General features: G+C 36.8%; 1 protein-coding gene across 2 annotated transcripts in view; it reads right to left on the reverse strand.

Moving 5' to 3' along the window:
• Positions 1–27,735, reverse strand: part of pemt (phosphatidylethanolamine N-methyltransferase) — a 116,233-nt gene that overhangs the window by 36,022 nt on the left and 52,476 nt on the right. For both annotated transcript variants that reach the window (XM_051667306.1, XM_051667305.1), the window contains exons 4-5: positions 18,111–18,256; positions 8,250–8,361 (exon numbers count right to left, since the gene is read on the reverse strand). In XM_051667306.1, the coding sequence (XP_051523266.1) occupies positions 8,250–8,361; positions 18,111–18,256 (258 nt within the window). The remainder of the gene's footprint in view (positions 1–8,249; positions 8,362–18,110; positions 18,257–27,735) is intronic.

Consider the following 27,735-nt stretch of genomic DNA (forward strand, 5'->3'; position numbering starts at 1 on the left):
TTGTGACAGCAGAGAGCTGTATAATCTATCCTAGGGAATGGCCAATTATTTAAAATGTATTCTAGCAGAGAATTTATTGTATTATAATATCTTGTGCATTATTTACAGCTTTTGTATGTGATATTTACTTGATTTTATAGGTAACAGCCACCGTTGTTCATAATGAACATTTATTTAAATAAAGTGATTTAACTGATGTGAAAAAAAAAAAAAAAAAAAGAAATGGCATCATCAATGTAACAATTGTCCTGAAAATCAATTCCAGGGGGCAAATATAGCCCCCTAAAACTATTACTTTCTGACACTGCTTGTGCATCTTTGCATCCAGTAGTTTATTTTATTTTATTTTAATTTTAATCCCATTTTCTCCCAATTTGAAATGCCCAATTCACACTACTTAGTAGGTCCTCGTGGTGGCGCAGTTGCTCACCTCAATCCGGGCGGCGGAGGACAAGTCTCAATTGCCCCCGCTTCTGAGACAATATGTATCATGTGGCTCGCTGTGCATGACACCACGGAGACTCACAGTGCTGGAGGCTCATGCTACTCTCCGCAATCCACGCACAAATTACCACGCACCCCATTGAGAGTGAAAACCACTAATCACGACCACGAGGTGGTTACCCCATGTGACTCTGCCCTCCCTAGCAACCGGACCAATTTGGTTGCTTAGGAAACCTGACTGGAGTCACCATCCAGTGGTTTATTAAAACTAATAAGAAGATGAAGTCCAAAGAGCAACAGGAGAGGGACACTGGACAATCTTTGAGTGATAAGTGGATGTAAAGGTAGAGAGGACGAAGCACTGTGTAAAGGAAAGACATCATGAGAAAGCTTTGAAGAGTGTGCCATGTGTTGGAATAATGCATACGTAGTTTTTCCTGAGCAAAAGAGGTTAGTCGTCATGTGAGGGGGCTTGGAAAGACATTAACGGCGAGAGTATGCCCTGCGCATGTGTGTTGACGTGTATTAGCCGGAGAAGCATTAATAGCTCTTGCCCTATTAGTCACTGGGATGTTTTGAAAGGAAGGGGCTTTTGTAAAAAAAAAAAAAAAAAAAAAATGCTGGTGATTAAATTTAACTAAATTCAATAATACTTAATACATAAATATATTTTACAGATACATATGATAGAAATGTTGATATCAGAAATGTAGCATCTCTGACCTTTGATCGATAGACAAGAAATATACACTCTCACAATCTAACCAATTAGCTTTATGTGTGGTGAACAAGCAAATAAGCATTTTGATAAATGCTTCTGGTATCTTGTAAATCAAGAAAAATCTGCATATAGACTGGTTTTGCTGGTCAAAGCTGGTTTGGGACTGGTGCACCAATATAGCTATGCTGATCACCAGGAACACTTGGTTGGCCTAGATGGCTTTGGTGGTAATTGATGAAGTATGTTATTTCTGAACCACTAGCAACACCAAAAGAAATTGCAAAAATAAGAGCGCAACAGTTTGGTTTCAGAAATAAAAATCCCATTCATTTTTTCCACAGGGTAATTGATTATTAACTTATAAACCTTTAAAGACAGACCTACCGTGAGCTTCGTGGTTGTTAATCGATAGCATATGCTTTTGTTGCAGCCATCAGTCTCTGTTGTTTTAACTTCATTTTATAAAAATCTTGTTTAATATCAGAATTTCTACACTTCCCTAGTAGGAAAACTATTTTTTCCATCATTTTTTAATTAGACTGCGTTATTTGCAATGCTCCATTTGATTGTATTTCATTCCCTCAATAAGGATGTTAAAGGGATAGTTCATCCAGAAATGAAAATTCTCTCATCATTTACTCACCTTCAAGCCATCCCAGATGTGTATGACTTTCTTTCTTCTGCTGAACACAAATGTAGATTTTTAGAAGAATATTTCAGCTCTGTAGGTTCATACAATGCAAGTGAATGGGTACCAAACCTTTGAAGTTCCAAAAAGCATATAAAGGCAGCATAAAAGTAATCCATGAGACACCAGTGGTTAAATCCATATTTTCAGAAGTGATATGATAGGGTGACAAACAGATCAATATGCAAGTCTTTTTTTTTTTTTTTTATACCAAAACTTCCTCCCTGCCCAGTAGGTGGCGATATGCACAAAGAATGTGACTCACCAAAAACAAAAGAAGAAGAAAGTGAAAGTGGAGATTTATGGTAAAAAAGGACTTAAATATTGATTTGTTTCTCACCCAAACCTATCATATCACTTCAGAAGACATGGATTAAACCACTGGAGTCTTATGTATTACTTGTATGCTGATTTATGTGTTTTTGGAGCATCAAAGTTTTGGTCACTATTCACTTGCATTGTATGGACCATGAGGGTGAGTAAATGATGAGAGAATTTTCATTTTTGGTTGAACTATTCCTTTAAGTACACAGTATTGTAACAAATTTTTTGTCAAACTTTTTTTGCTTTAAATCAAAATTTGTAATGTTGTGATTCACCTCTGTGCTGATTGGTTTGGTTCATGGCTTACAACTCTTTTATGAAGGAATTTATTAAATCCCTATGGAAGAAATGATGGGGGAAATACTTCCGAAACCAAGACGGCTAAAAAAAATGTGTGGGCACTGCTGCATGCGCTCTTTTAATGTTGTTACACATATTTCTAGAACACTCCCTCGTCTTCCATAGGTTGGTCAAAATGACGGTCCTACCCCAAACTCACGCCACTAGTTGAGCCAATGTTGCTTTGTCGGGCTGGTTGAGGTTCCCAAACAAACAATGTTTTGATAGCGACACAGAGCCACAGTGTTTACACTTTTCTTGAGAATCAACCTACTAATTACTCACTTATAACAGTCTGTACATATTGTAGCTTTAGTGTGTATTTTCTGCACCACTAATGTCACCAAACAGAATTGCAAAAAATAACAATTGTTTTGAAACAGTATTTTAACATCGAAAAAAATAAAATAAAAATACATTCTTCATCTTTAAGCATAAACCAGCATCACATGCAAGGGACCAGCATTCAAAACACAACATATGCTGGTTTACCGAGCATGCTGGTCTTTTCAGCAAGGTCGATGATCCATGATACGATGAATGTTAGGGACTGACAGCCTCAATCACTATTTAATTATATTGTTTGGAAAAAAGATGCAATAAATTGAATGGTAACTGAGGCTAATATTGTGCCTAACAACATTTCCTTTGTGCTCTACAGAAGAAAGTCATGCAGGTTGAGTAAATGATGACAGATCTTTTTTATTTTTTTAATCTGTCCTTTAAATTTATGTATTTTGTTGTGGAGAGTTTTCAAACAGCCTTCCTTAACAGACTTTAAAAAACTTGAAGTGGGTCTGCAAGTGGTCACCTTGACAACAGTGACCATTCAACTGATGACTGCTTGCTTGGTTGCTAGGCAGCCACTGATGGAGCAAGTGGCCTACAGTGTCCTAAACTATAAACCTCTTTACTAAACTGTTTCCCGCTCAGTCTCTCTCTCTTTTCCTCCATCACTCTCTGTCTCTCTCTCGGATTGCTATTCAGTTCTAAAATAAATCAAACAGTCCAGCGTGGTCTCTGCCTGTGTGCTTGTGCGTCAGACTCCCCAGGGATGAAAGAGGCTGGCTGCCAACCATGCGTAAAGAGTGAAATTTGGACACATGTAGCCCATTGACTCTCTAACACCTGTGACAGATGTCTGAGAGTGTTTGCACCCGCATTATCCATTTGTCTGTTAGTTTTTGTATGTCATAACATCATATAGGTTTTCCATTTTTGTGAACTAAGCCTACAACAAACATATGAATAAATATACAGTTTATTATTTAGGTCTCAAGCACCAGCATTTGTCTCTACGTTGTCGCAGTTGCGTAAATTCAGTGTAAAAAAGACCAGATTTTTGCATTTAAAAGTCATTGTCAAATTACACACATTTCTTTCTCAGTAGGAAACTAGACTGCTCATAAAGAGGTTTATCAACCTATGAGACATCACTTACAATCGTACGTGTTATTTGGGAGGGAGAGTATCCAGAAATAGCTGTGCAAGGCTGTTGTGAAATCCATTAGTGCAAATAACATCTGCTTTGCTTAAACTCAGAGTCTGCTCTCTCTCTCTCTCACTATAACACAGTTACGACGGGGCTGATGGGACCATGGAGGGATGTAGATGGGCATTCTGGAGATTTTGGGAACAGAGCGAGGTTTATTAATGAGCTCATAATTTAGACATGTGGAAATACCTGGAGAGTGCAGCATGATGCCAGTGCATATGTCATCACCATGAACAAATACAAGTGGATTAGCTTTATATATATATATATACACACTTCGGCCAAAAGTTTGGAATAATGTACAGATTTTGCTGTTTCGGAAGGAAATTGGTACTTTAATTCACCAAAGTGGCATTCAACTGATCACAAAGTATAGTCAGGACATTACTGATGTAAAAAACAGCACCATCACTATTTGAAAAAAGTAATTTTTGATCAAATCTAGACAGCCCCCATTTCCAGCAGCCATCACTCCAACACCTTATCCTTGAGTAATCATGCTAAATTGCTAATTTGGTACTAGAAAATCACTTGCCATTATATCAAACACAGTTGAAAACTATTTGGTTAGTTAAATGAAGCTTTACATTGTCTTTGTGTTTGTTTTTGAGTTGCCACAGCATGCAGTAGACTGGCATGTCTTAAGGTCAATATTAGGTAAAAAATGGCAAAAAAGAAACAGCTTTCTCTAGAAACTCGTCAGTCAATCATTGTTTTGAGGAATGAAGGCTATACAATGCTTGAAATTGCCAAAAAACTGAAGATTTCATGCAAAGGTTTACACTACAGTCTTCAAAGACAAAGGACAACTGGCTCTAACAAGGACAGAAAGAGATGTGGAAGGCCAGATGTACAACTAAACAAGAGGATAAGTACATCAGAGTCTCTAGTTTGAGAAATAGACACCTCACATGTCCTCAGCTGACAGCTTCATTGAATTCTACCTGCTCAACACCAGTTTCATGTACAACAGTAAAGAGAAGACTCAGGGGTGCAGGCCTTATGGGAAGAATTGCAAAGAAAAAGCCACTTTTGTAACAGAAAAACAAAAAGAAAAGATTAGAGTGGGCAAAGAAACACAGACATTGGACAACAGATAATTGGAAAAGAGTGTTATGGATCTTAACCCCATTGAGCTTTTGTGGGATCAGCTAGACTGTAAGGTGCGTGAGAAGTGCCCGACAAGACAGCCACATCTATGGCAAGTGCTACAGGAAGTGTGGGGTGAAATGTCACCTGAGTGTCTGGACAAACTGACAGCTAAAATGTCAAGGATCTGCAAAGCTGTCATTGCTGCACGTGGAGGATTTTTTGATGAGAACTCTTTGAAGTAGTTTAAGTACAATGTTTTTTTTTTTTTTTCAAATTGTAATAGTAATTTTTCACATTATTAATGTCCTGACTATACATTGTGATCAGCTGAATGCCACTTTGGTGAATAAAAGTACCAATTTCTTTCCATAAGAGCAAAATCTGTACATTATTCCAAACTTTTGGCGACCCCTGTATATAGTGTATATATATATCAGAGAGACTATACTCACTTCCTAAAATATTGTACTAGGATTTGTGTTTTAAATGTTGATTACTATGTATTGTACATAATATATTATAATATAATATATTGTATTGTAATATATATATATATATAATGATAACAATCTTTCTACAGTATTGATAATACCAAATAATGACTCAATTCAGTACCCACACACTGTCTTTTTGGCGGCTGCTTCCCAGCACTCTTGCGCATGTGCAAGAAGCACACTCGTGACTCACGGCTGTGTGTAAACTGTCAAAATGTCTTGTTAAAATATTGGAAACTGTGCTGTGTTGGTCCATCCAGATGCAGTAAGTACCAAATAGTTATATATATAATCCTGAAAACAAAGAGTAATATATACAGATGTGCTTGATGAATTCAAAAGTCACTAACCAGGACATTTGCATTTTTTGCAAAACTCTTTTATTAAGACATGATGCCAAAAACCATGCAAACTTTGGCAAACCTAGCAACCTTTTTTTTTTCATAAGCTCCTATTTAAGCCCATTTACAGCCTGCTAACTTCTAAACTAACTTGAAAAACCTGACAAATCAGTAATAGGCTAATAATGTGTATTGAACTATGGAAAGACAGACCTTAAAAAAAAGTCTTTAAAAAAAAAAAAAATGTTTTAAAGTACATGTTAAAGGCACGCAACTTCTTATCTTTGAATGTATCTGAGGTTGAGACAAAAGTTAGTGGGGACTTTTAGTTTTAGTTTCAGTAATATTTTAAAGATTTATTAAATAAATGCCAAATATTCAGAGATTTCATTAAAGGATGGCCACATACGTAACCAAAGAGGTCTAGGCTAAGCCTCAAATACTAACCCACCACTACTAACACTAACCCTTGAACCGCCCCTGCATCTTCGTAAAAGGTTGTCGGAACTCTACGAAAGCCCCGAATTGACAGTCGTCATGTAAAAAGAACCAATATGGCAGCAGCCTCAACAGGTAAAGGTAGTGAACACATACTGTACAGTAAGAATTAATATAGTGAAATATACTGTAGTTGCTGTTATCAACAACAAAGCAGTTTTGGCATTATGAGTACTGCTGTAAGGCTGGCACTGACAATGACAAGGATGATGACGATAGTGTAAAGAACCCAAGTGCAAATTTATTCCAACGTGTATCCAAAAACCCTAACTACAAACATGAAGCAAAAATAAACATGAACTTGGCTTGACATAGACTTGGCTTGACATAAACTAGAAAATCACAACCAAAGTTACATTCAACAATACCTGACAATGGACAATGGAAAACATGAGGGTAAAATACATGAGCATGGGAGAACACATGACAAAGAAAACCAATAAACACTAAGAACTCTAAACAAGATAAGACAATGAACCAATGAAAACAAGACACATGAACATGGAGGGAAACATGAAATCACATGACAAGGGAACCACATGACATGAAACAGGAACTAGGTTTTCAAAATAAAAGACATGAAAAATATGAACCAACAGAATACACGACAACTGTCATGGAAACAAATAATTTCCGAGGTCCGAGGACATAAACAGCTCAGAGTAGAATCTCCAAGTTGCCTTCTCGTAATTAGAGTACAGTCCACACTGAATGTGAAACTGCGTGACACGACACAGTGACAGCCAAACTGAACATATTTGATTTTTAATGTACTGTTATGAGAATGGATTTTGAACCAATGAGCGTTCAACGTGGGCAGGGCTCACTAAAGCTTTCTATCTCTCTCTTTCTCACTCACTCACTCACACACACACACACACACATTCAGACAGAAAGGCAACCTTGTTTCTCCAATGATTGCTACTAAACAATCCAAGATCTTATCCAAGACTTAATAAAAAGTGACACTTTCAAACTAATAACATTTGTTTGGGTGATGCTATCGAAGTCTAGGAGGGGTAGCTTGGGCTGTTTCTAAGAATGCTTACTTGGTGCCAAGTAGTTATACACACAAGAGTGCTTAAGGGACAAAAACGTAAAAAATGTCTTGAGGTAAACAAATGTATGTGTGGTAACTGTTATTTTAACAAAATAATTGATTCTGGATATTTGAATTTTTTTTTTTTTTTTTTGATTTTTCCCCTTTTTCTCCCAATTTGGAATGCCCAATTCCCAATGCGCTCTAAGTCCTCGTGGTCGCATAGTGATTCGACTCAGTCCAGGTGGCGAAGGACGAATCCCAGTTGCCTCCGCGTCTGAGACAGTCAACCCGCGCATCTTATCACGTGGCTTGTTGTGCGCGCTGCCACGGAGACATAGCGCGTGTGGAGGCTTCACGCCATCCACCGCGGCAACCACGCTCAATTCACCATGTGCCCCACCGAGAACAAACCACATTATAGCGACCACGAGGAGGTTACCCCATGTGACTCTACCCTCCCTAGCAACCGGGCCAATTTGGTTGCTTAGGAGACCTGGCTGGAGTCACTCAGCACACCCTGGGATTCAAACTAGCGAACTAGCAAACTCCAGGGGTGGTAGCCAGCGTAGGATATTTGAATTTTTGAAGATTAACGCACAACTGAGGTGCAACGACCATTCCGTTTAGTTTTGCGGCCACATTACCTCTGCTGGTATGCATTCATTTTCAATGATTCAATGGTTTGAAGTCAATTACTCCTTAAATAATTAACTACTGAATAGTATTGTCAAGAATAATGCAAACTGAAGTGATATGTGAAATCAGACTCACATTAAGGCAAGGCCCAGGTAGTTAGCAGTGCTGCCCCAGTACATGGGGTTGTCTATCACATTAAAAGGGAAACCAGTCACCTTCTTATCCATGAGGATGCCAAAATAATCACCTGTTAGAATAAAACAAAAACAAAAAAGCATAATCATTCCACCTATGTCATTCACACAGTGCAAATCCAGTGAACCCATTTATGTTAAGCCAGGGGTGTTCCGATCTGTTCCTAAGTATGACCCTTCCTATATAGTTTTAACAAACCAAACACATCTAAATTAGTAAATTAAGGTGTTGAACTTAATGAGTCCAAAACCGAAGGCAGTTGACTTGCTGCCTCAATACCCACTCGGTCAATGAGTTGATATTGAGGCATTTATGACCAAAATGTAAATCACAACATAAATAATTTAATAACATGATAACGATATATATCACAAGTAACATTGTTCAACAAAATCAATTGAAATTGGTTTATATATTAAATAACCATTTTGTAATGCCTATTTGTGAATAATCCAGTTAGTGAATTAAAAACTGTATAAATGAAAACTACTTCCTCTTATATAATTATCTCTCTCTTTTTTTTTTTTTCTCCCAGTTTGGAATGCCCAATTCCCAATGTGCTTTTTAAGTCCTCGTGGTCGCGTAGTGATTCTCCTCAGTCCGGGTCTGCATCTGAGAACGTCAACCCGCGCATCTTATCACGTGGCTTGTTGAGCGCATTGCCACGGAGACATAGCGTGTGTGGAGGCTTCACGCCATCCACACTCAACTCACCACGCGCCCCACTGAGAATGAACCACATTATAGCGACCACGAGGAGGTTTCCCCATGTGACTCTACCCTCCCTAGCAACCGGGCCAATTTGGTTGCTTAGGAGACCTGACTGGAGTCACTCAGCATGCCTTGGATTCGAACTAGTGAACTCCAGGGTGGTAGCCATAAATAAATAAATAAATAAATAAAACTACATTTGGTTTTAAATCAACCTTACCATAATGCTAAATTTCACATTATGCCAAAATTTGGACTGCTCTGGTTGACTTGTATTATTATAATTATTATAAAGTTTCCTCAAGAAACTCGTCATCTTCTCAAAGCAATACAACAAAGAAAATATTACAAAACTAAAAACAATATCCAATGAAAATAAACGCTATATCAGGCTCTTGACTGAAGTCATCTGTACAGAGAATAAATGAATATCTGAAGGCAAACACATCCATTTCTAATATCTAACATCATTCGAACAGTATTTTATTAAGGGTGTTGATGTGTAGTTTAAAAAAACCCACATGAACACATAATTATAAAAACACATTGTTTAAGCTGTTTTGGGCGTTTGAGATGTTTGACTTCCTCCATAGCGATTTAAGGGAAAAAATTAAGTAGGATTTAAATGGGCCGGGTGCGTTTTGTAGTTTGTGCCGCCATAAATTATGTTTCCATCCGTTTTGTTTTGTCAAAATAAAGCCGATGGAAACACAATTTAGCGATACATTTCACAAGTGTCGACATATGATTTTTCTTTAGCGCATAAATTCTATATCGACACGTCAAATATTGTGAAAAATGAATTTGGAAACAGTTTTTGTCAACAAAAACGGCATTAACAAAAAATTTAGTGTTGCATGAGAGAATTTACATCACATTTGTCCTTACAACAAACAGCATAGTGGAAAGGTAGCCTACACTTGGACTGATGAGGAGACTCGAGATTTCCTCAATTTATTTAAAGAAAACGACATTACCTTTATTGTTTATGGAAGTTTTCCCAGACTTTTTATGGACTGCGCATTCCCGAGCCGCAAAATATTACCGCGTCTTTTACCAAAACGGCCAGTAAAAAGAATCCCAGCTTATATTAATCCCGTGCGATCAACATGCTGGTAAAAAAAAAGTGAATCTGCACTGTCCAGCCTGTAAGCCCGTTATTTATGGTTGTTTAAGTTTTCAAAGTGTCTGCAGTGGATCTTGGCCATCAAAAAGACCCAGAAAAAACTAACCTCTTTTTTATTTTATTTTATTGCAATAAGTTTTCAGAACAGAAAAACAAAAAGAGAAATAAAATTCAGCGCCAAGGTGATTAAACAAAAGTGCCAAAATAATTAATATGCATATAACAATAGACATAAGAGAAAAGGGATATAAAGGGAGTAATTAACTTAAATAAGGAAAACGAAATCATAACAAGTGTACAGTAACAGATAAAGTCATAAATAACAGAGCTATGGGGTCATATTATACCAAAAGTTATAGTCTATGAAGACACCGAAATTCGTTCACACATTCCAAGTTTTGATGGTTTTGTTGTTGGACAGAGTTTTAATGTATATTCAAAAAAAAAAAAAAAACTTCAGATAACATTGGGTGTTGTGTATGGACTAATGCAGTGTTTCTCAATCATTTCGCGCTATCTAGTGTTTATTTACCCATGTAAATGAGAAAGAAGCGAGCGATTTCTTTTGGTTAGACAAATTTGAAAAGTAGCCTACACAAGTACAACATTTTGTGATTTGAGCAAAGTGAAGAGGAGTGTTGTTGTTCGGACACCGCAGCCCCGTGTTTTGCAACATTTTTCCCGGAGGGACAAATAAAATTACATAATGTGAAGGGACTGTCCATATTTTTTATTCAAAAGTGTAATATAGCATTACATGTTCGTTATAATGCCACCTGTTCCATTGTATTTTGCCAGATATTCCAATCAATTTCTTCTAATAATACCAGATACAGACAAGCTAGCCTGTATCTCCATTTCAACGGCATCTTATGATGTTTCTTACGATTGCAATTATGTGAAATTAAAATGAGAGTAAGCTGGACAATTTCAATAAATTACCTCAATACACTCTCCATTTTACATAAATGTGGGGACATCTGGGACGCGAAAGGTAAACAGTTTACGATTTACATAAAATTCTGTATAGAAACACCTCAAGAGCAGATTTATTTTGCACTATACCAAAACTTATGTGACAAAGTGTCTTTTTAAGAATGATGTCATCACGCACACCATTTTATTGGTAAAAGGCCATTTGAATGGAAAAGAGCAGGAGACAGTAAATAAAAAAAATTAATGCATTTCCACTTTGCCAATAACAGAACAGCGCAAAAAGTGGATGGAAACGTAGTTATAGATAGAAACCGAATTGAGCAGCATGAGTGATCCCGCTTTGCACTTTCCTCTCTGGAGCACCAACGGGAAGCCTGCTGGACTCGCGCGCACTTGCGTGCTCCAAGAGACACAGCTGTTTCAGATAAGAAGCATATTTGGAACGCGTGATGAATGTCACTGAATTTGCTTCTGCAGCCCGAAACTTTGCTTGGGCAGCCGCCGGAAAATTGTCAGTGCCTGAAAAACCCTGTTTCTCACGCAAAACCGCTCCGCCTTCCTCCTCTATTTCTCAGACAGAATGTGTATCGCATATGAGTAACGTATAGAATGAGGTGCACATTTCTCGCCACGTTGTTGTGATTTTGTGTAACTGCGATAGAGAAGATAATCTAAAATGTATACAGGTTGTCAAATTTCTACCGGTTTATCATGTCTAATGGTATATCGCCTACCTATATCAATGAGAATGTTAACATGAACAACAACACTGATAACTATAACAAAAATCAGCTGACAACGCAAGAAATCTTCTTCTTCTTCTTCTTCCGGCTGCTCCCGTTAGGGGTCGCCACAGCGGACCATCCCTGATAGGCATATTTGACTTGGCAAAAGTTTTACATCGGATGCGCTTCCTTGACGATGCAAGAAATCAAATCATCAATAAACACTGTAAATCAAATATGGTGGCTAGGTTGACAACATCAAATCTCGATAGGTGTGTTCGACTCCATGCAGCGCTGCGCCAATCGGTGCTGGACTTGAAGCAGTGCATGTTCAGCACAAGACGGGAAGAGCAAAGTGTCCGGCTTGAAGGCTCTCTTTTCAACTCCTCCCCCAACTGCAACCAGCAAATCTCGCCGATCGGTAAATCGAGATGCGGTTCTTGTCACATGGCGTCATGAAGTTTGGTCACGAGACGCAATAAGAACCAATGAAGTTCGATGTTATCAACATAGCAGTAGTAGACATAGTTAGGAAACAATAAATTCAGATGTGATTTGATGCCTTTCTACCTCTGTATACTGCCAACATAAGCTGTATTTTTAAGGTTTCAGACACAGCTTAAAAATCATTACCAGGTTTGCAAAACAGAGTCGGAGCATTTGGAACAGGCTGGATTTCCAAGAACAGGACTGATCATAACTGCTTCAATCAAATCAGTCAAATAAAACTTTAACTGCTTAATGTAGAGTTATGATTCCGCTTATACTGCGTCAGTGATAATGATCAGGTTTTTCCTGGAATGCCTGATTTGTGTGGTATAGCACTGGTCCTGAAAATGATCAGAATGTATGAAGAAAAGATAAAGCACCCACTTAACAATTGGGCCATTTGTGTGCACAGTATTTCAGTGCAAAAACCTGCATCTTATATACTAAACACCAGCAATCCAGTTTAACCAGTCACTACTGTATCTGTGCTTGTTTAGCGATGACCATGCATATTTAAATAGTCTTTTCAGCATGAATATCTTTTTTACCCCCATCTAAAAAGTAACCTCTCTTAAAACACTTTTCACTAGTTTATTTAATTTGTCTACGAACAATGTCCAACAGTTCATATACAGTACATGCCTCACAGGAGAATTCTATCATTGTTGTATTTTTTCTGTGTCATTTTCACTACACATTCCATGACAGTCACGGAAATGACATTTTTGAATTTTTTGAAATAAAATGGCAGACTCAACATTTTAAGTATCCTAAATTACTGTAAATAATATTCACACTCTTTGCATAATTTGACAAAATTACAACTTGATCGGAAATGATGGCAAATAAATATATTCTGCTCGCAAGTGATATTTACAAAACACCGAGAAATCGTACAGATTCGTACGTGTTGGCTACATGGTAAAAAGTTTGGTATGAAAGTACAACTTTTGCAACATCCAATCAGGTGGCTCTCCCTCGTTTCCTTCTAAAACTCGACAACTGCTTTCTGCCTTCATACGTTAGATTTCATACGATTTCGCCAACTCGTACAAATTCGACTTCTTATGAGATTGGGTTGACTATTTACCTACATTTTTCTTCGTTTTCTTCATACATTGCAGGTCACAGATTTAATCTCAAGCATTCTCTTCACTTGCAATTTTGTCTACTTGGCTGAAAAGTACACTAACTTTTGAACAAAAACAAATCAAACATTATTGGGGAAAAAGTGTTTGGTGTGGTGGAAATGACGCCACAACTGTGTAATACAATTAATATTGAAATGGTTTATGTTTATTTTACTCTTTATTTAGACCATCATAGCTCTAAACACATCATAATTCCTATTTATATAAAAAAAAAAATTAATAACTCAATATTGAAAGTTTGTTTGGGACTAGAATAAAACAATAAAACCTATGCATTTGAAAAGTTCCAAAAATAAATGATGAAGGAATGCAAAAAAGTTTCCAAGTCAGTTGTACTGTGACCTTCATAAAACAAAAGATTAAATGTGTTAGTTTTAATAAAAATCAACATCTGGGACATGAAAGTTCTCATATAAAGAATCACCCATTCACAAAACACTCATAAAAGTACCTGACTCAGAACGTAATGTTAACGCTTTCCTCACTCCCTTCCAGAACCTGCTCTGAACTTACAGGTCATCCTAAACAAAAAGCCTGTTTGATTTTGTGATCTAGTTCCAAATGCCCAACACCTGCCCTTAACAGAAGTAGAACACTCTTTGTCATGGGGGCTACATAACCAGCCTCTACCACATCTGGGTTTTAACCCCTCCATCTCGCTTTCTCTCTGACCCAGTTTAAGACAAAGGTCTGACAGTAACATGTACCTGGTTGTCCGAGCTCCTAGTGATTCTTTTATTTAGGTTTAGGTTTAATTTTTCGAGGCAGAAATTTATATAAGCTCCGACACTGGGGAGCCCTCCAGTTTCTCAGGGTGGAAATGAGTACTTATATATACACTATACACTGTTCACCTGTTCTGAATGGAAAAGGTGCTTCATTCACAACTCCAAAGCAATCCTAACCCCATTACCCAGATAGAAAATAATGTAACAGGTCAACAGGTGAAAATGGGACTTTGAGGGCCACTGGTGGCATCAACAGAACATTAAAGAATGAATACTGTTCATGTAATTAGAGTTGAATTAGTGTAAAAAGCATCTACAAAATAATGTAGTAGATCATTTGAGTATTCTATGCATACAGAAAATCCACATACTGTACTATGCACAATAAACTCACTGAGCATTTTATTAGGAACACCTGTATACCTACATATTTCAATCGTGTGGCAGCAGTGCATTGCATAAAATCATACAGATACGGGTCAGGAGCTTCAGTTCATTTTCACATTAACATCAGAATGGGAAAAAAATGTGATCTCAGTGATTTTGACCGTGGCATGACTGTTGGTGCCAGACAGGCTGGATTGAGTATTTCTGTAACTGCTGATCTCCTGGGATTTTCACACACAACAGTCTCTAGAATTTACTCAGAATTGTGCCAAAAACAAAAAGCATCCACTGAACGGCAGTTCTGAGGATAGAAATGTTTTGTTGATGAGAGAGGTCAACGGAGAATGGTCAGACTGGTTCGAGCTGACAGAAAGGCTGTGGTAACTCAGATAACTGCTCTGTACAATTATAGTGAGCAGAATAGCATCTCAGAATGCACAACACGTCGAACCTTGAGGCGGATGGGCTACAACAGCAGAAGACCACGTTGGGCACTTTGTTAAGACCATAGTGTTCCTAGTAAAGTGCTTAATGATTTTATACTGAATGCAATCATGAGGATAGAAAGTCTAATGAACCATATACACTATTGTTTTTAGTTTTTATTTTTTCTTCTTTTTTTCCATTTCTTTAATTCTACCTGTCCACCTATCTTGTTAAAGTCTGTGCTGGCTGAAAATAAAGACTGTCCTGACAGGTTTATGAATGTATTTTACTTTTTGGCATTGACTGGTTAGCCATGTTTGGAATGATGTTTGTGTAGTAAATACTACTTTATTGCCTATGTTTATGAGAGTGAGTTGTAAAGTGGGTAAGAGTAAGCTCTCACCACATTATTCTACAGGAATATGTGTTATAAGCCTAGTTGTAAACTGCCCTGGTAGTAAATATGTTCCTTATACAAGGTAGTAATGGACAAGGTTAAGAAAGAGAGTAAATAAGCAATATTTTTTTTTACTGCTTTACTGGCCATTACTGCTAAACTATAAAATGATGATGAGGGACACCTAGAATACATACATTTATGGTGTCGAGACATGCCTAAACTGCATATTACTTTTTATTAGGTAAAACATTACTAAGATTATCGACAAATAGACATTAGTACATGGTTATGTAATGTACAAAACATTTAGGGGTTGTAATAGTGCCAAATACCATAATAATACCATGTAATAATGTCTATTTTTTGATCATTTTAGTGACTTCCTACTTTTAAAATGAAAGGGACCTTTCTAATTTGATGTTTTTGTTTTATTAGAACTTCACAGATGCAAACTAAAAGATAAAAGTATTCATAACAAATGAATAATAAGTCTGGCATAAGTGGAAAAATAGCTTCACACTATGTAACACGAGTTAAAAATAAAAGACTCAAAAACAAAAATATAACATTATAAATAAGGGCTGGATAATGGAACGCATTCATTTCTGTTATTGATAGTTGACTTTAAAAAAATAATGCAATTAATGCAGTAATTTTTTTTTTTTTTTATTCCTGAAACTTCGCTAATGTTTTTCCCCACTTCCTGTGAAATTTAAATTTCCAGGAGGTACAGGCTTTACTCGACTGCACATCCTACCACAGAAACTGATTGTCTGGAGCAGTGCACACTTATTCATTACGCACAACGCATGTCCCGGGCATAATAAACACGGGATCAGATTTACCGTATGGAGAATGGAGACTTCACCTATACTGTTTACAGCATACTGATGCTGTAACGTTAACTAATCACCTTCAAGACAGATACAGGACTAAACTCGAAGGCAGTTCAAAAGTACCATGTAATTTTTAGACCTTTTGAAAATAAAAAAAACAAACAAAAACATAAAAACATAGAATTTCCTTTGCAGAACGGCCCAACAAATGTTTACCAAAAAGCCTGCTACACTCAAAGTGTTTCAGTATGCAAATGAGGTCAGCTATCGCTCAATCTCAAGAAAAGGTTGACGTGGTGCGAGACTGACCTACTACTCTAATATCTCTTTTCTGAGTTATCAAGTGTGAGTAGTGCTTGGTTGGTCAGGCACAGGTGTGAGATATTGGTTTGTCGCCACCGTAGGAAACGCTTCTCATGGACTGGATGAGTACAGATCAGGTTTAGAGCTTCATAGAACATAAAGTTCCTTTCAAGGAATATTTCGGGTTCAATTCAGGTTAAGCTCAATCTACAGCATCTGTGGCATTATGTTGATTACCACAAAAAATTATTTGGTCCCTCCATTTCTTAAAAAAAAGAAAAAAAAAAGGCAAAAACTTGTGTATAATTTGAGCCATAAAAATGTCATTTTTAAAGAAAAGGAGGAGCAAGTCGAAATACATTTTTGTGGTAATCAACATAATACCACACATGCTGTTGATTGAGCTTAACTTGTATTGAACCCGGAATACACCTTTAAGATGTGTGTTGGATAGATGAGCTCTGTTGAAATATAGTTGACCCAAAAATGACTATATTTACCCTCATTTCGTTCCAAACCTGAACTTCTTAAAAATCTTCACTCAGCTCTTTTCAATACAATGACAGTTCATGACGACCATGTCTGTCAAGCTCCAAAAAGGACAAAGAAATACCATTAAAGTGAAGTACTCAGTGTGACCCATGCACTTTGTTCAAATTCTTCTGAAGCCATACACTAGCTTTGATGTTTTAAGTCGGCGACTAGAAGTCTCAGATTGGATGACCAACATTCGTGTAGTGTGCACACATAACAGATTGGCCACCGAGTCATCAGCTGTACACACTGTCCTGATGAGTGAGAGATGGGTAATGAGCAATAGCCAAAGAAATATAGAGAAAGCGCAAGAGGAGAGCAAGGCATTGGGAAGCAGGAGACAAAAAACTTCACCCACGTCTCCCGAACCGCTGTCTCATTTTTATTTCTAGCTCTTCACCCCCCAAACCCCCAACCCCCCCCCCATTTGCAAAGCAGTGCGCCAGGGCGCCAGCCCTTATTCATGTTTTTGACATGTTATCATGAATAAACTCTCCCGTTGCTATGTGAGTGAGTTTATGAATGAATATCAGGATCATAGTTTCAGTCGGAGTCATTGTAGTTTCAGTTGGGGACGAATGGTCGTGTAGGTGATATACCCAGTCTGCGATCAGTCATGTAGTGAGCACACTAACAGAAAACAAAAGACTGTGCATGTCAAGTAGTGTGTGCTTGGCTTTAGTAAATAATAACAAGATTTTCATTTTTGGGTGAACATTATTATTTACAGTAAATTACTTTCTTTCATGCCAGTCTATTAATGTGGTATCACATTTATAAACGTAAACGGCACGTAAAAACAATACAAACTGTGATTTGTTGCTTAACATGTCAGTCATACAGTCTCTTCCTGTCTAAGTGGACGGTTCTTAAACGGAACAATGTACAATGTAGACCAGACCTCATGCCATTTAGTCAAAGGTCTGGCTAAGCAAGACAAGGGTGGATGGATGATGGGGCAGAGACTGAGAGAGGGATGAATGGAGAAAGAGCAGTAAAGATGGATCTGATACAGAAGTATAAATTAATGAAGGAATGGATGGATTTACCCAGAAAGGTGCCGGTAAAGCCCAGGGCCAGGAAACTGCTGATAACAAACAGTGAACCCAGTGCCATGAGAGATGCTCCTGCATAGTACACCTGTACATTATCCAGCAGCTCCCATCGAGGCTGTCCCTTCATAGCAACTGTAATACTGAGAACACAGACAGAAAGAGAAACATGAACAGACTGAATGCAAATCACTTAAAACATATGATTATCTTCCTGTCTGCGTTTGTCTTGTCACATAATACACAACAGTTATCTTGCATACAGCCACAGGTACAAATGAAATAATGGAACCAAAGCAACCAAATGAGACTGTCTTTTACAGGCAATTGTCCGAATGACATCAATTGATTGGGGCAGACATTCAGGGCGAAGCAAAAGTGTTAATGTTACTATGGATTTTTTACAGCTCTTGACAGGTCACAAGAAGCAGCTGATGAGACTGTGATTTGAGGCCTTTTCTTTGCTTGTGTGGAGATACAGATGGGATACAGGCTGCTTGAATGGTTTAGTCACTGGGTTGTTTGCCAAACAGACTGATTAAAAGTGAGGGATGAAAGCACATCGAAAGAAACCAATAGGAACATGGGATATGATGTCTCAGTCACCAATAAAGGGGACGAAACTTGTCTCACCTAATTTCTAGCTCAATCAATAAGACAAAATATTCAAAAATCATGTAACACTGTTACTTTAAGACATTTTGAAAGGTTTTTCAGTGGCAGATCATTTTTGAAACAACAAAAAACAAGGCAAAAAATTGGAATTTAGTGATTGACCAATATGGATTGGTTCGATGGCTGATACAAAGAGAACATTGTGGCCGATAACTGACAAAATGCTGATAAACAGTGGGGTTCGAAAGTCCACATTAAAAATATGGAATTCAAAATCTAATTTAATCATGAAAGAAAAAACTAAAGTTTTATGATTTTAAATAATGTAAAACATTTTTATGTAATATAAATAAGAGATATTTAGGTTCTGCATTATTTCTAGGTAACTGTAGTCAACAGTGTTGGGTAAATTACTCAAAAATAAGCAATCCACTACAAATTACTTCTCTAAAAATTTTATTAGATTACTTTACTGACTACTTCATCTAAAAAGTATTCACATTACCAATTATTTTACTTTTAAGTTACTTTCTAAATCACTTGTCCTAGAAAAGTTTTTGGTTTTACATTCAAATTCAAAATGTCAATATTTCCTCCACATTCATTGTTGCACACCCTTCAGCTGTCACAGAAATGCTAACAGATGTACATATGAATTCATATTTTAAAGGAATAGCTCACCCAAAAATGAAAATTCTCTCATCATTTACTCACCTTCATGCCATCCCAGATGCAACCTGGTCACTTATTGAAAACATGACTCTATATACATTTTTGCAAAACTTGTTATACGTGTTTCCAGGTACAACTCCCTGCAGTTTCCAGGTGAAATGAGCACTAGAGGTGCTAAAACAACTGTGTGTTTTATTCACTTTCACTCAAATCATGACTTCAATGGCTGATAATGACTTTATAAACACTTCTATTTCTCTCTATTACTCAGACCCTGCTATATTATGATATTGACAATGATACATTTTAACGCTTATATTACCGGTCCACCTACATTTACACACTTATTCCAAAGTCCACAGAACTGTTGCTCACTGGATGTGTTTTGTTATTGGCACCATTCTGAGTAAATTCTAGAAACCAGCAGAAACAGAAATACTCAAACCAGCCCGTCTGGCACCAACAATCATCCATGTGATTATCTAATCAGCCAATCCTGTGGCAGCAGTACAGTGCATAAAATCAAGCAGATACAGGTCAGGAGCTTCAGTTAATGTTCACATCAACCATCAGAATGGGGAAAAAAATTTATCTCAGTGATTTGGACCGTGGCATGATTGTTGGTGCCAGATGGGCTGGTTTGAGTATTTCTGTAACTGCTGATCTCCTGGGATTTTCACGCACAACAGTCTCTAAAGTTTACTCAGAATGTTGCCAAAAACAAAAAACATCCAGTGAGCAGCAGTTCTGCGGATGGAAATGTCTCCTTGATGAGAGAGGTCAACAGAGAATGGCCAGACTGGTTTGAACGGACAAAGTCTACGGTAACTCAGATAACCACTCTGCACAATTGTGGTGAGAAAAATATAATCTCAGAATGCTGTTATGAGATGCGGGTTAGCACTGTTTTAGTGGCATGAGGGGGACCTACACAATATTAGGCAGGTGGTTTTAATGTTGTGGCTGATCGGTTTATGTGCTTAATTCAATTAATTAATCAGTATATCAAGTAAATAATTTGATTAAATATTTTAATCAACTGACAGCCCTACTCAAATTTTAAAATAGACATTTCTATTAATTGGCCAAATATAGGTGAATTCTGACCTCAAAATGGCCAAATACTGGCTAATTTATCATTCTATCACTCATGGAAATGGGTATTTTTCATACACATTCATATTTACAATGTGCACGCCAAATACGTTGAGATGTGTTTTTGTCCATATATTGACCACTATATGGAAAAACCTAATTCTAGACTGAGACAGAGTGGAGAGATTGTGAACAGCAAAACAGCTGAAACAGGAAAAAAAAAAAAAAAAAAAAAAAAGGGTTCTGGTGCTCTATTTACTTTTAAGCCCCCCGCATAGAAAGAGAGGACTCTACACCCACTTACACCCTTCCAGCTGACCTGTCCATTAGTGTGGGGTAATTTTTACCATCAGCAGGGAAGTTTTTTCAGTCACTTTGGTGTAATTATCCCCTGCACCTCTCTTTTATCACCCCATTTTTTAGAACTTCACACCAGAGATGAAAACAAGTAATTAGGACTTCATTCGCCACTTCCCTATTTGAAAGCCACCTGGTCGTGCAATCTACTAGGGACAAAGAGAAAAAGAGAGGTTTTTGGAAAAAAGAAGAGGAACAGAGAGAAAGGTCAGTGAAATGAAGAGGACCATTATGTTTATTTTCTAGGTCTCTAGGCCATGTCTTATGTAATGGCTGCATCATGGCCTGCTACAAAATTTAAAGGTGAGGTGTGAGAATTTTGTAAGCCATTCTGGAACTTCTGCCAAACTTATGGGTTGTTCACACTGAACAGCTGAATATGGCATTTAACTTGAATGATCAATATCGTATCATTGTTATTGATATTGTCATATCGGTGTAGATATACAGTGTTTTCTCCAAACCACTAAGTTAAGCTTTTAGCATCTTGTGAACACACAAGTGAAAAAGATACCAACAGATCCTGAGTCATGCAAAGGATTTTTTCACTGAGTATTCTACACCATGCTGTTACACTGATCTTTGTAGGTCACCCACTCATAAAGAGAGCAGCAACGATGCTCTCAGAGGTCATAACATGCTGTACCTGTTCTGAAGCTCAGAAGACTTCAGGTGAATGCAGCTTTCAGCAGTTACCACTTGAAAAATGTTTTTGTGTGTGTGCCATTTTCAATCATTGTAGTGGAACAAGAGCACTGTCCATAATGCCTACAGCACAGTGAATGAATTTAAGACGTTATTTCAAACCTTTCTCCCTAACAGAATTCATAGCAGATACAACATTGATTGTAACTCAGTGCAGTAGCTTCAGTGTACCCCATTTTACTACTCTGGGATTATTATTGTTATATTTAACCTACTGATGCATTAATTATTAAATTACAAAGGTAAAAAAACTCAAAGCTGCTCAAGGAAGTCATCTTTGACTTAGATTCAGTGATTCTGAGTGAAAGTGCAATAGGGAGGTTGTGTAAAATAAAACATGTTAGGCTACTGATATGACTGACTTACATGATTTTAAACATTCCTGAAAAGTACAATTAATTTTTTTAAAGAAAAAAGTATTAAAGAATCAATGTAACATCACACCCTGAATGGTTAAATATGTGCATTCTGAAGTGGACATCATGCATTAGAGGGTAATATGCAAAATAAACGAATATTAACAATGTGTGTAGACTGAGAATTTAATAGGGTAAAATGAAAAGATACAAGGAAAATAATGTTTCATTCCAAGCTTCTTAGCTGGAAAATCCAAAATGAAAAGGAAAAACCCTAAGTAGGTCAACAACCACAATTGAACTTCTATTTCAAACCCACAGCACTAAAGCTTATAAAAGTAACCGATATACAATAACACTACTGTGAAGATAAGTGAAAATTGACAAAACAGATTTCTGTCACATGTCGCTTTGTTGTTCTTGTGCACACAGATGGCAGATCTTATAATAGTTTTTTTATCTCCACACTCAGAAATAAGACAAGTAAAAAGCTATTATTATCAAGGAGCGCTTTTATTGATCATTTGGAGTATGTGCGTCACACCTTAATTCTTTCCCTTTCCTTTATTATTGAGAAATTTCATTGACAGTCTTCAGAGATAAGAAAGAAACACAGTCAAAATCCCCATATCAACAGTAAGGGCTTCTTAGTGAGAATTGTTTTTTTAATGCAAGATTCTTGTATTTTGATATTTGTGTGTTTCTTCAGCTATGGGCACGTTTTGCCCTGTAGAAAATAATCTCTCTTAAAACACACTAAACTGTTCTATTTGAATTTGTCTACTCACAATGTCCAACAATGCAAGACAATTCTTTGATATTTCTTTTTTTTTTTTTTTTTTTTTTTTTTATAATGATGGTGAAAGTGACATTAAGCATTTTTGGAATAAAATGGCCAACTCTTTTGCTAAGGCTAAGACATTTGATTTATCCTAAATACAAACACACAATTAAATAAAATTTTCACACTTTAATAAAACACTTTAATTTTCACAACTTTTAATAAAAATCAACCCCTTGGAAAAAGTGCCCTAGGTTGAAGAAACTCTAATTTACAGTATGTATTAGGGATACACCGATATGAAAAATTTGGTCAATACCGATTAAAAAAAATAAAATATATATATATATATATTATTGAGTACAGTTGTGCTCAAAAGTTTGCATACGCTTGGAGAATTGGTAATATATGTACCATTTTTAAAGAAAACATGAGTGAGCAGGCAAAACACATTTCTTTTATTTCTTATGGGATTCATATTCAGCTGTAGGTTATAACAGAATGGCACAATCATAAAACAAAACATGGCAACAAAGAAAAAAATGAAATGACCCCTGTTCAAAAGTCTGCATACCCTTAGTTCTTAATACTGTGTATTGCCCCCTTTAGCAACAATGACAGCGTGCAGTCTTTTGTAATAGTTGTCTATGAGGCTCCAAATTCTTGCAGGTGGTATAGCTGCCCATTCGTCTTTGTAAAATGCCTCCAGGTCATGCAAAGTCTTTGGTCGTCTTGCATGAACTGCACGTTTGAGATCTCCCCAGAGTGGCTCGATGATATTAAGGTCAGGAGACTGTGATGGCCACTCCAGAACCTTCACCTTTTTCTGCTGTAACCACTGGAGGGTCAACTTGGCCTTGTGCTTAGGGTCATTGTCGTGCTGGAAAGTCCAAGAGCGTCCCATGCACAGCTTTCATGCAGAAGAATGCAAATTGTCTGCCAGTATTTTCTGATAACATGCTGCATTCATCTTGCCATCAATTTTCACAAGATTCCCCGTGCCTTTAGAGCTCACACACCCCCAAAACATCAGTGAGCCACCACCATGCTTCACAGTGGGGATGGTATTCTTTTCACTATAGGCCTTGTTGACCCCTCTCCAAACACAGCGCTTATGGTTGTGACCATAAAGCTCTATTTTGGTCTCGTCACTCCAAATTACAGTGTGCCAGAAGCTGTGAGGTGTGTCAAGGTGTTGTCGGGCATATTGTAACCGGGCTTTTTTGTGGCATTGGTGCAGTGAAGGCTTCTTCTGGCAACTCGACCATGCAGCTCATTTTTGTTCAAGTATCGTCATATTGTGCTCCTTGAAACAACCACACCGTATTTTTCCAGAGCAGCCTGTATTTCTCCTGAGGTTACCTGTGGGTTTTTCTTTGTATCCCGAACAATTCTTCTGGCAGTTGTGGCTGAAATCTTTCTTGGTCTACCTGACCTTGGCTTGGTATCAAGAGATCCCCAAATTTTCCACTTTTTAATAAGTGATTGAACAGTACTGATTGGTATTTTCAAGGCTTTGGATATCTTTTTATATCCTTTTCCATCTTTGTAATTTATATTTGACAGTTCTTTTCTGTTCCCCATGGCTCAGTATCTAGCCTGCTCAGTGCATCCACGTGAGAGCTAACAAACTCACTGACTATTTATACACAGACACTAATTGCAATTTAAAAAGCCACAGGGGTGGAAAATTAACCTTTAATTGCCATTTAAACCTGTGTGTGTCACCTTGTTACTTTAAATGCATAATTTAAAAATGTGTTGAGAGCTCAACTGTGCTGAAACAGGGGGGTGTTGTGACCCTTTAAAAGTAATGAGAGGAAGTTTATCTCAGTGATTTCAATGTGGATTATAGCACTTTGAAAAAAAAAGCAGCTTGTACCGATGACACCCAGTCGGATTCTGTTGTTTTCCAAGAATATAAAAATTATTTAGACAATCAGTAAACTTAAAGATATAGTGACAACAGAACTTACATAATTGTTTTCTTAAATAATCAGGGTGGGTTTCCACACCATCTGACCTTTGAATTTCCATGACTTTTCCAGTTGTTCATCATTAATGGATACATTTTTTTTTTTTTTTTTTTTAATTGTATGCACAAAGTGTCATTTTTAGAATAAATTTTTAGTAAATATTTTAGAATTGAGCATAACTAGAAACAATTATATTCACTATTTCTGCTAAAAAAAATAAAAAATAAAAAATAAAAAATAAAAAAATATTAAACTGGCCTAAGCTGGTTTGCTGGCCTAATCAGCTAAAAAGTGCCTAAAACACCCCTAAAAGCTTAGGCTAGTTTAAGCTGTTTTTTTAGCAGGGATAAAAATGTACATGACTTTTCTATGATTTTTAAAAGATTTTTTTAATGTCTTTGACTTTCCCAGGTCTGCATGTCACAATTTTACAATTCTCTGTCCTTTTCAGGTTTTGGAAATTCTTCAAATACATTTTCTTGCAATGCAGGTGTTACTGCATCTCTGACTCGGTACTGCAGCTGTGTAATTGGCAAAACGAAGGCATTTATAAATAAGAAAAGGTCAGTTAAATAAATGGGCTACATTTTAGAGGCACACATACATTGCTTGTAATAAAAACTGGGTGAAGATGTTGACTTCATTCAGGTGGACAGACGGAACAGAGGCTGTGTCACCTCTAGAGAAAGCAGCAGTTGGCATTGGGAGACCAGATGAAGACCGTGAATCTGAGGTTAGATAATAGTCTCATTGACGAGGATGTGAAATATTAAATCATACAGCACTGCTTTGAGAACTCTAAAAAACACAGAATGTAATAGAAATAAATGGATGTAAGAATAAAAAGCAGAATAAAAAGGTCGTGTTCAAGTTACGGTCACATGTAGCACAGTTTTACCGGCAAGAAATTCTCTTTTATGCTGAAGAACAACTTATTAAAAAGTCATCATAATTTGTGAAGGGACTATATGTTGTGTTCTAGTCAAAGAATGTTCTGTTCACACTTTGGACTGAATTTTGTTCAGCTTGGAACTTTGGCACCTTGCTCTTGATATTTAAGAGCTGTTGGGTCACAGGGACCCAGGTTCGAATCAGGCCAGTGTTATGCCCTGATCCCATTCCTCTCTCTCCCACTTTTCTGTCAGTAGCTACTTTCACATATGAAACCCATTAAATTGCAGTAAAATTGCTGTATTGCCCTTTCTGGTAAATGTACCACATCTCCCACTTCACACATGATATAGCTGTCTGTCCTTTATGCATTTTGCACCCTTCACACTAGAGCCCGACCGATATGGGATTTTTGAAACGGATACCGATACCAATTTTAGAGTGGGAATATTCATCGATAAAACTAATTTTTGCGCTGGAATGAAAACAGACCTTTTCTATGTGGATTGTGCACCGATATGACTAGGCAAAGGAACTCAGAAGGCTGCTTTCTTAAAAAAATATTTTTATCAAAGAACATTTGACATTATTATTATACATTGTCAACAAATTCTAGAAATGAACACTGAGAAAATAAAGAATAAATAAAAATACAATAAATAGCTAAATAAACATCAGTACTGTTAGTATAAGTCAATTGCTGACCATTTAAATAAAGAATAAATAAAATAAAAATCAGTACTGTATGTTTAGTATCAGTCAAATGCTGGCCGTTTAAATAAAGAATAAAAATACAATAAATAGCTTAATAAACATCATTACTGTATGTTTAGTATCAGTCAATTGCTGACCATTTAAATAAAAAATAAATACAAATAAAATAAATAGCTAAATAAACATCTGGGGCCGGTTGCACCAGCTATACGTACGTTACAACTTAGCCTAGTTGTGGCGTAAATGGGCACTAAGTCACAATTTACGCTCTACTAAATATTTGAGCATTGCACCATTAAATTTATGTAGGATGTAATCCTACATATAAACTAAATATTTACAGAAGCCTCCGACCAGGAGTAACGGTTGGAATAAAAAAGCAGACTCATTTAATGACATCAACGAGCTCATGTTTTGGTTGACAGGCTTCAGTCCATTCGACATGTATGATGATGTTGGCATGTACACTCGTTTACATTTACGAGAGAGAAAAAAAAACGTACTTTTAAGCGGCTCTTCAGCATTAAACCGTTCTAATGGTGCCGTTTTTAGGGTGCATCACCCAGTGTCAAGTTTCAACACATTCAAAATATATATATATATATATATATATATATATATATATATATATATATATATATAGGATATTAAAATGAATAAATGTCTATTTTTCCAGACTGTTGTATTAGTATGTATCACCCCTTATTAAATCAACTTTTATTACGTATCCTATTTTAATGTCTGGAAAACCAGACTTTTAAATATTATATTTTATAAATGCAACGACAGGAATTGTTCGGTTGAAGGATGTACCAAACTGTGAATTCTGAACAAAACAGTTATAGTTACCAGTTATATGACAGTATATAACAGTTACCAGTAATGGTGAATAAATGTTTACTCATTAGCTTCCACTCAGCTAACAACAATGAAAGTAGCTACGTGATTAGCTAGTTAGCTTTAAGCTCGTTGTCACGGAGAGTAAAAGATGGACTTTATTTACTTTCCAGCATTGTGTCTCACCAACTAGGTAACAGCGAAGCGTGAAATCAACACTCACCACACACAATCCACCACCGCACCGTTGTCTGCTGAGCTGCAAAAAGATGCTCTGATGTTTACCTTTCAATCTACTACATTACTGACTGCACTTACAAACAGATGTGATAAACATGAGTGACATGGTTGTCAGGGACAGGGTTAACATTATATTAGTTATATAAAATGATGAGGTAATTTTTAATTAATTTTCCAGTATGTATTTCACAAACTAGTTAGCAATTTAAAGAGAAGAGATCTATCGGTATATCGGTCGGGCACTAATTCACACATCAACACCAAAATGCCATTAAACTCTTTTCTGTCGTTTGCTGGAGAGGCTTTTGATCCTATGTATACCTTGTTCCAGAAGGAGGTAAGTTATTTCATTGTAAATAATGGAATCACTAACTGTTCCTATA

Source organism: Myxocyprinus asiaticus, chromosome 32 (genome assembly GCF_019703515.2).
Source record: "Myxocyprinus asiaticus isolate MX2 ecotype Aquarium Trade chromosome 32, UBuf_Myxa_2, whole genome shotgun sequence".
NCBI classification, from domain to species: domain Eukaryota; kingdom Metazoa; phylum Chordata; class Actinopteri; order Cypriniformes; family Catostomidae; genus Myxocyprinus; species Myxocyprinus asiaticus.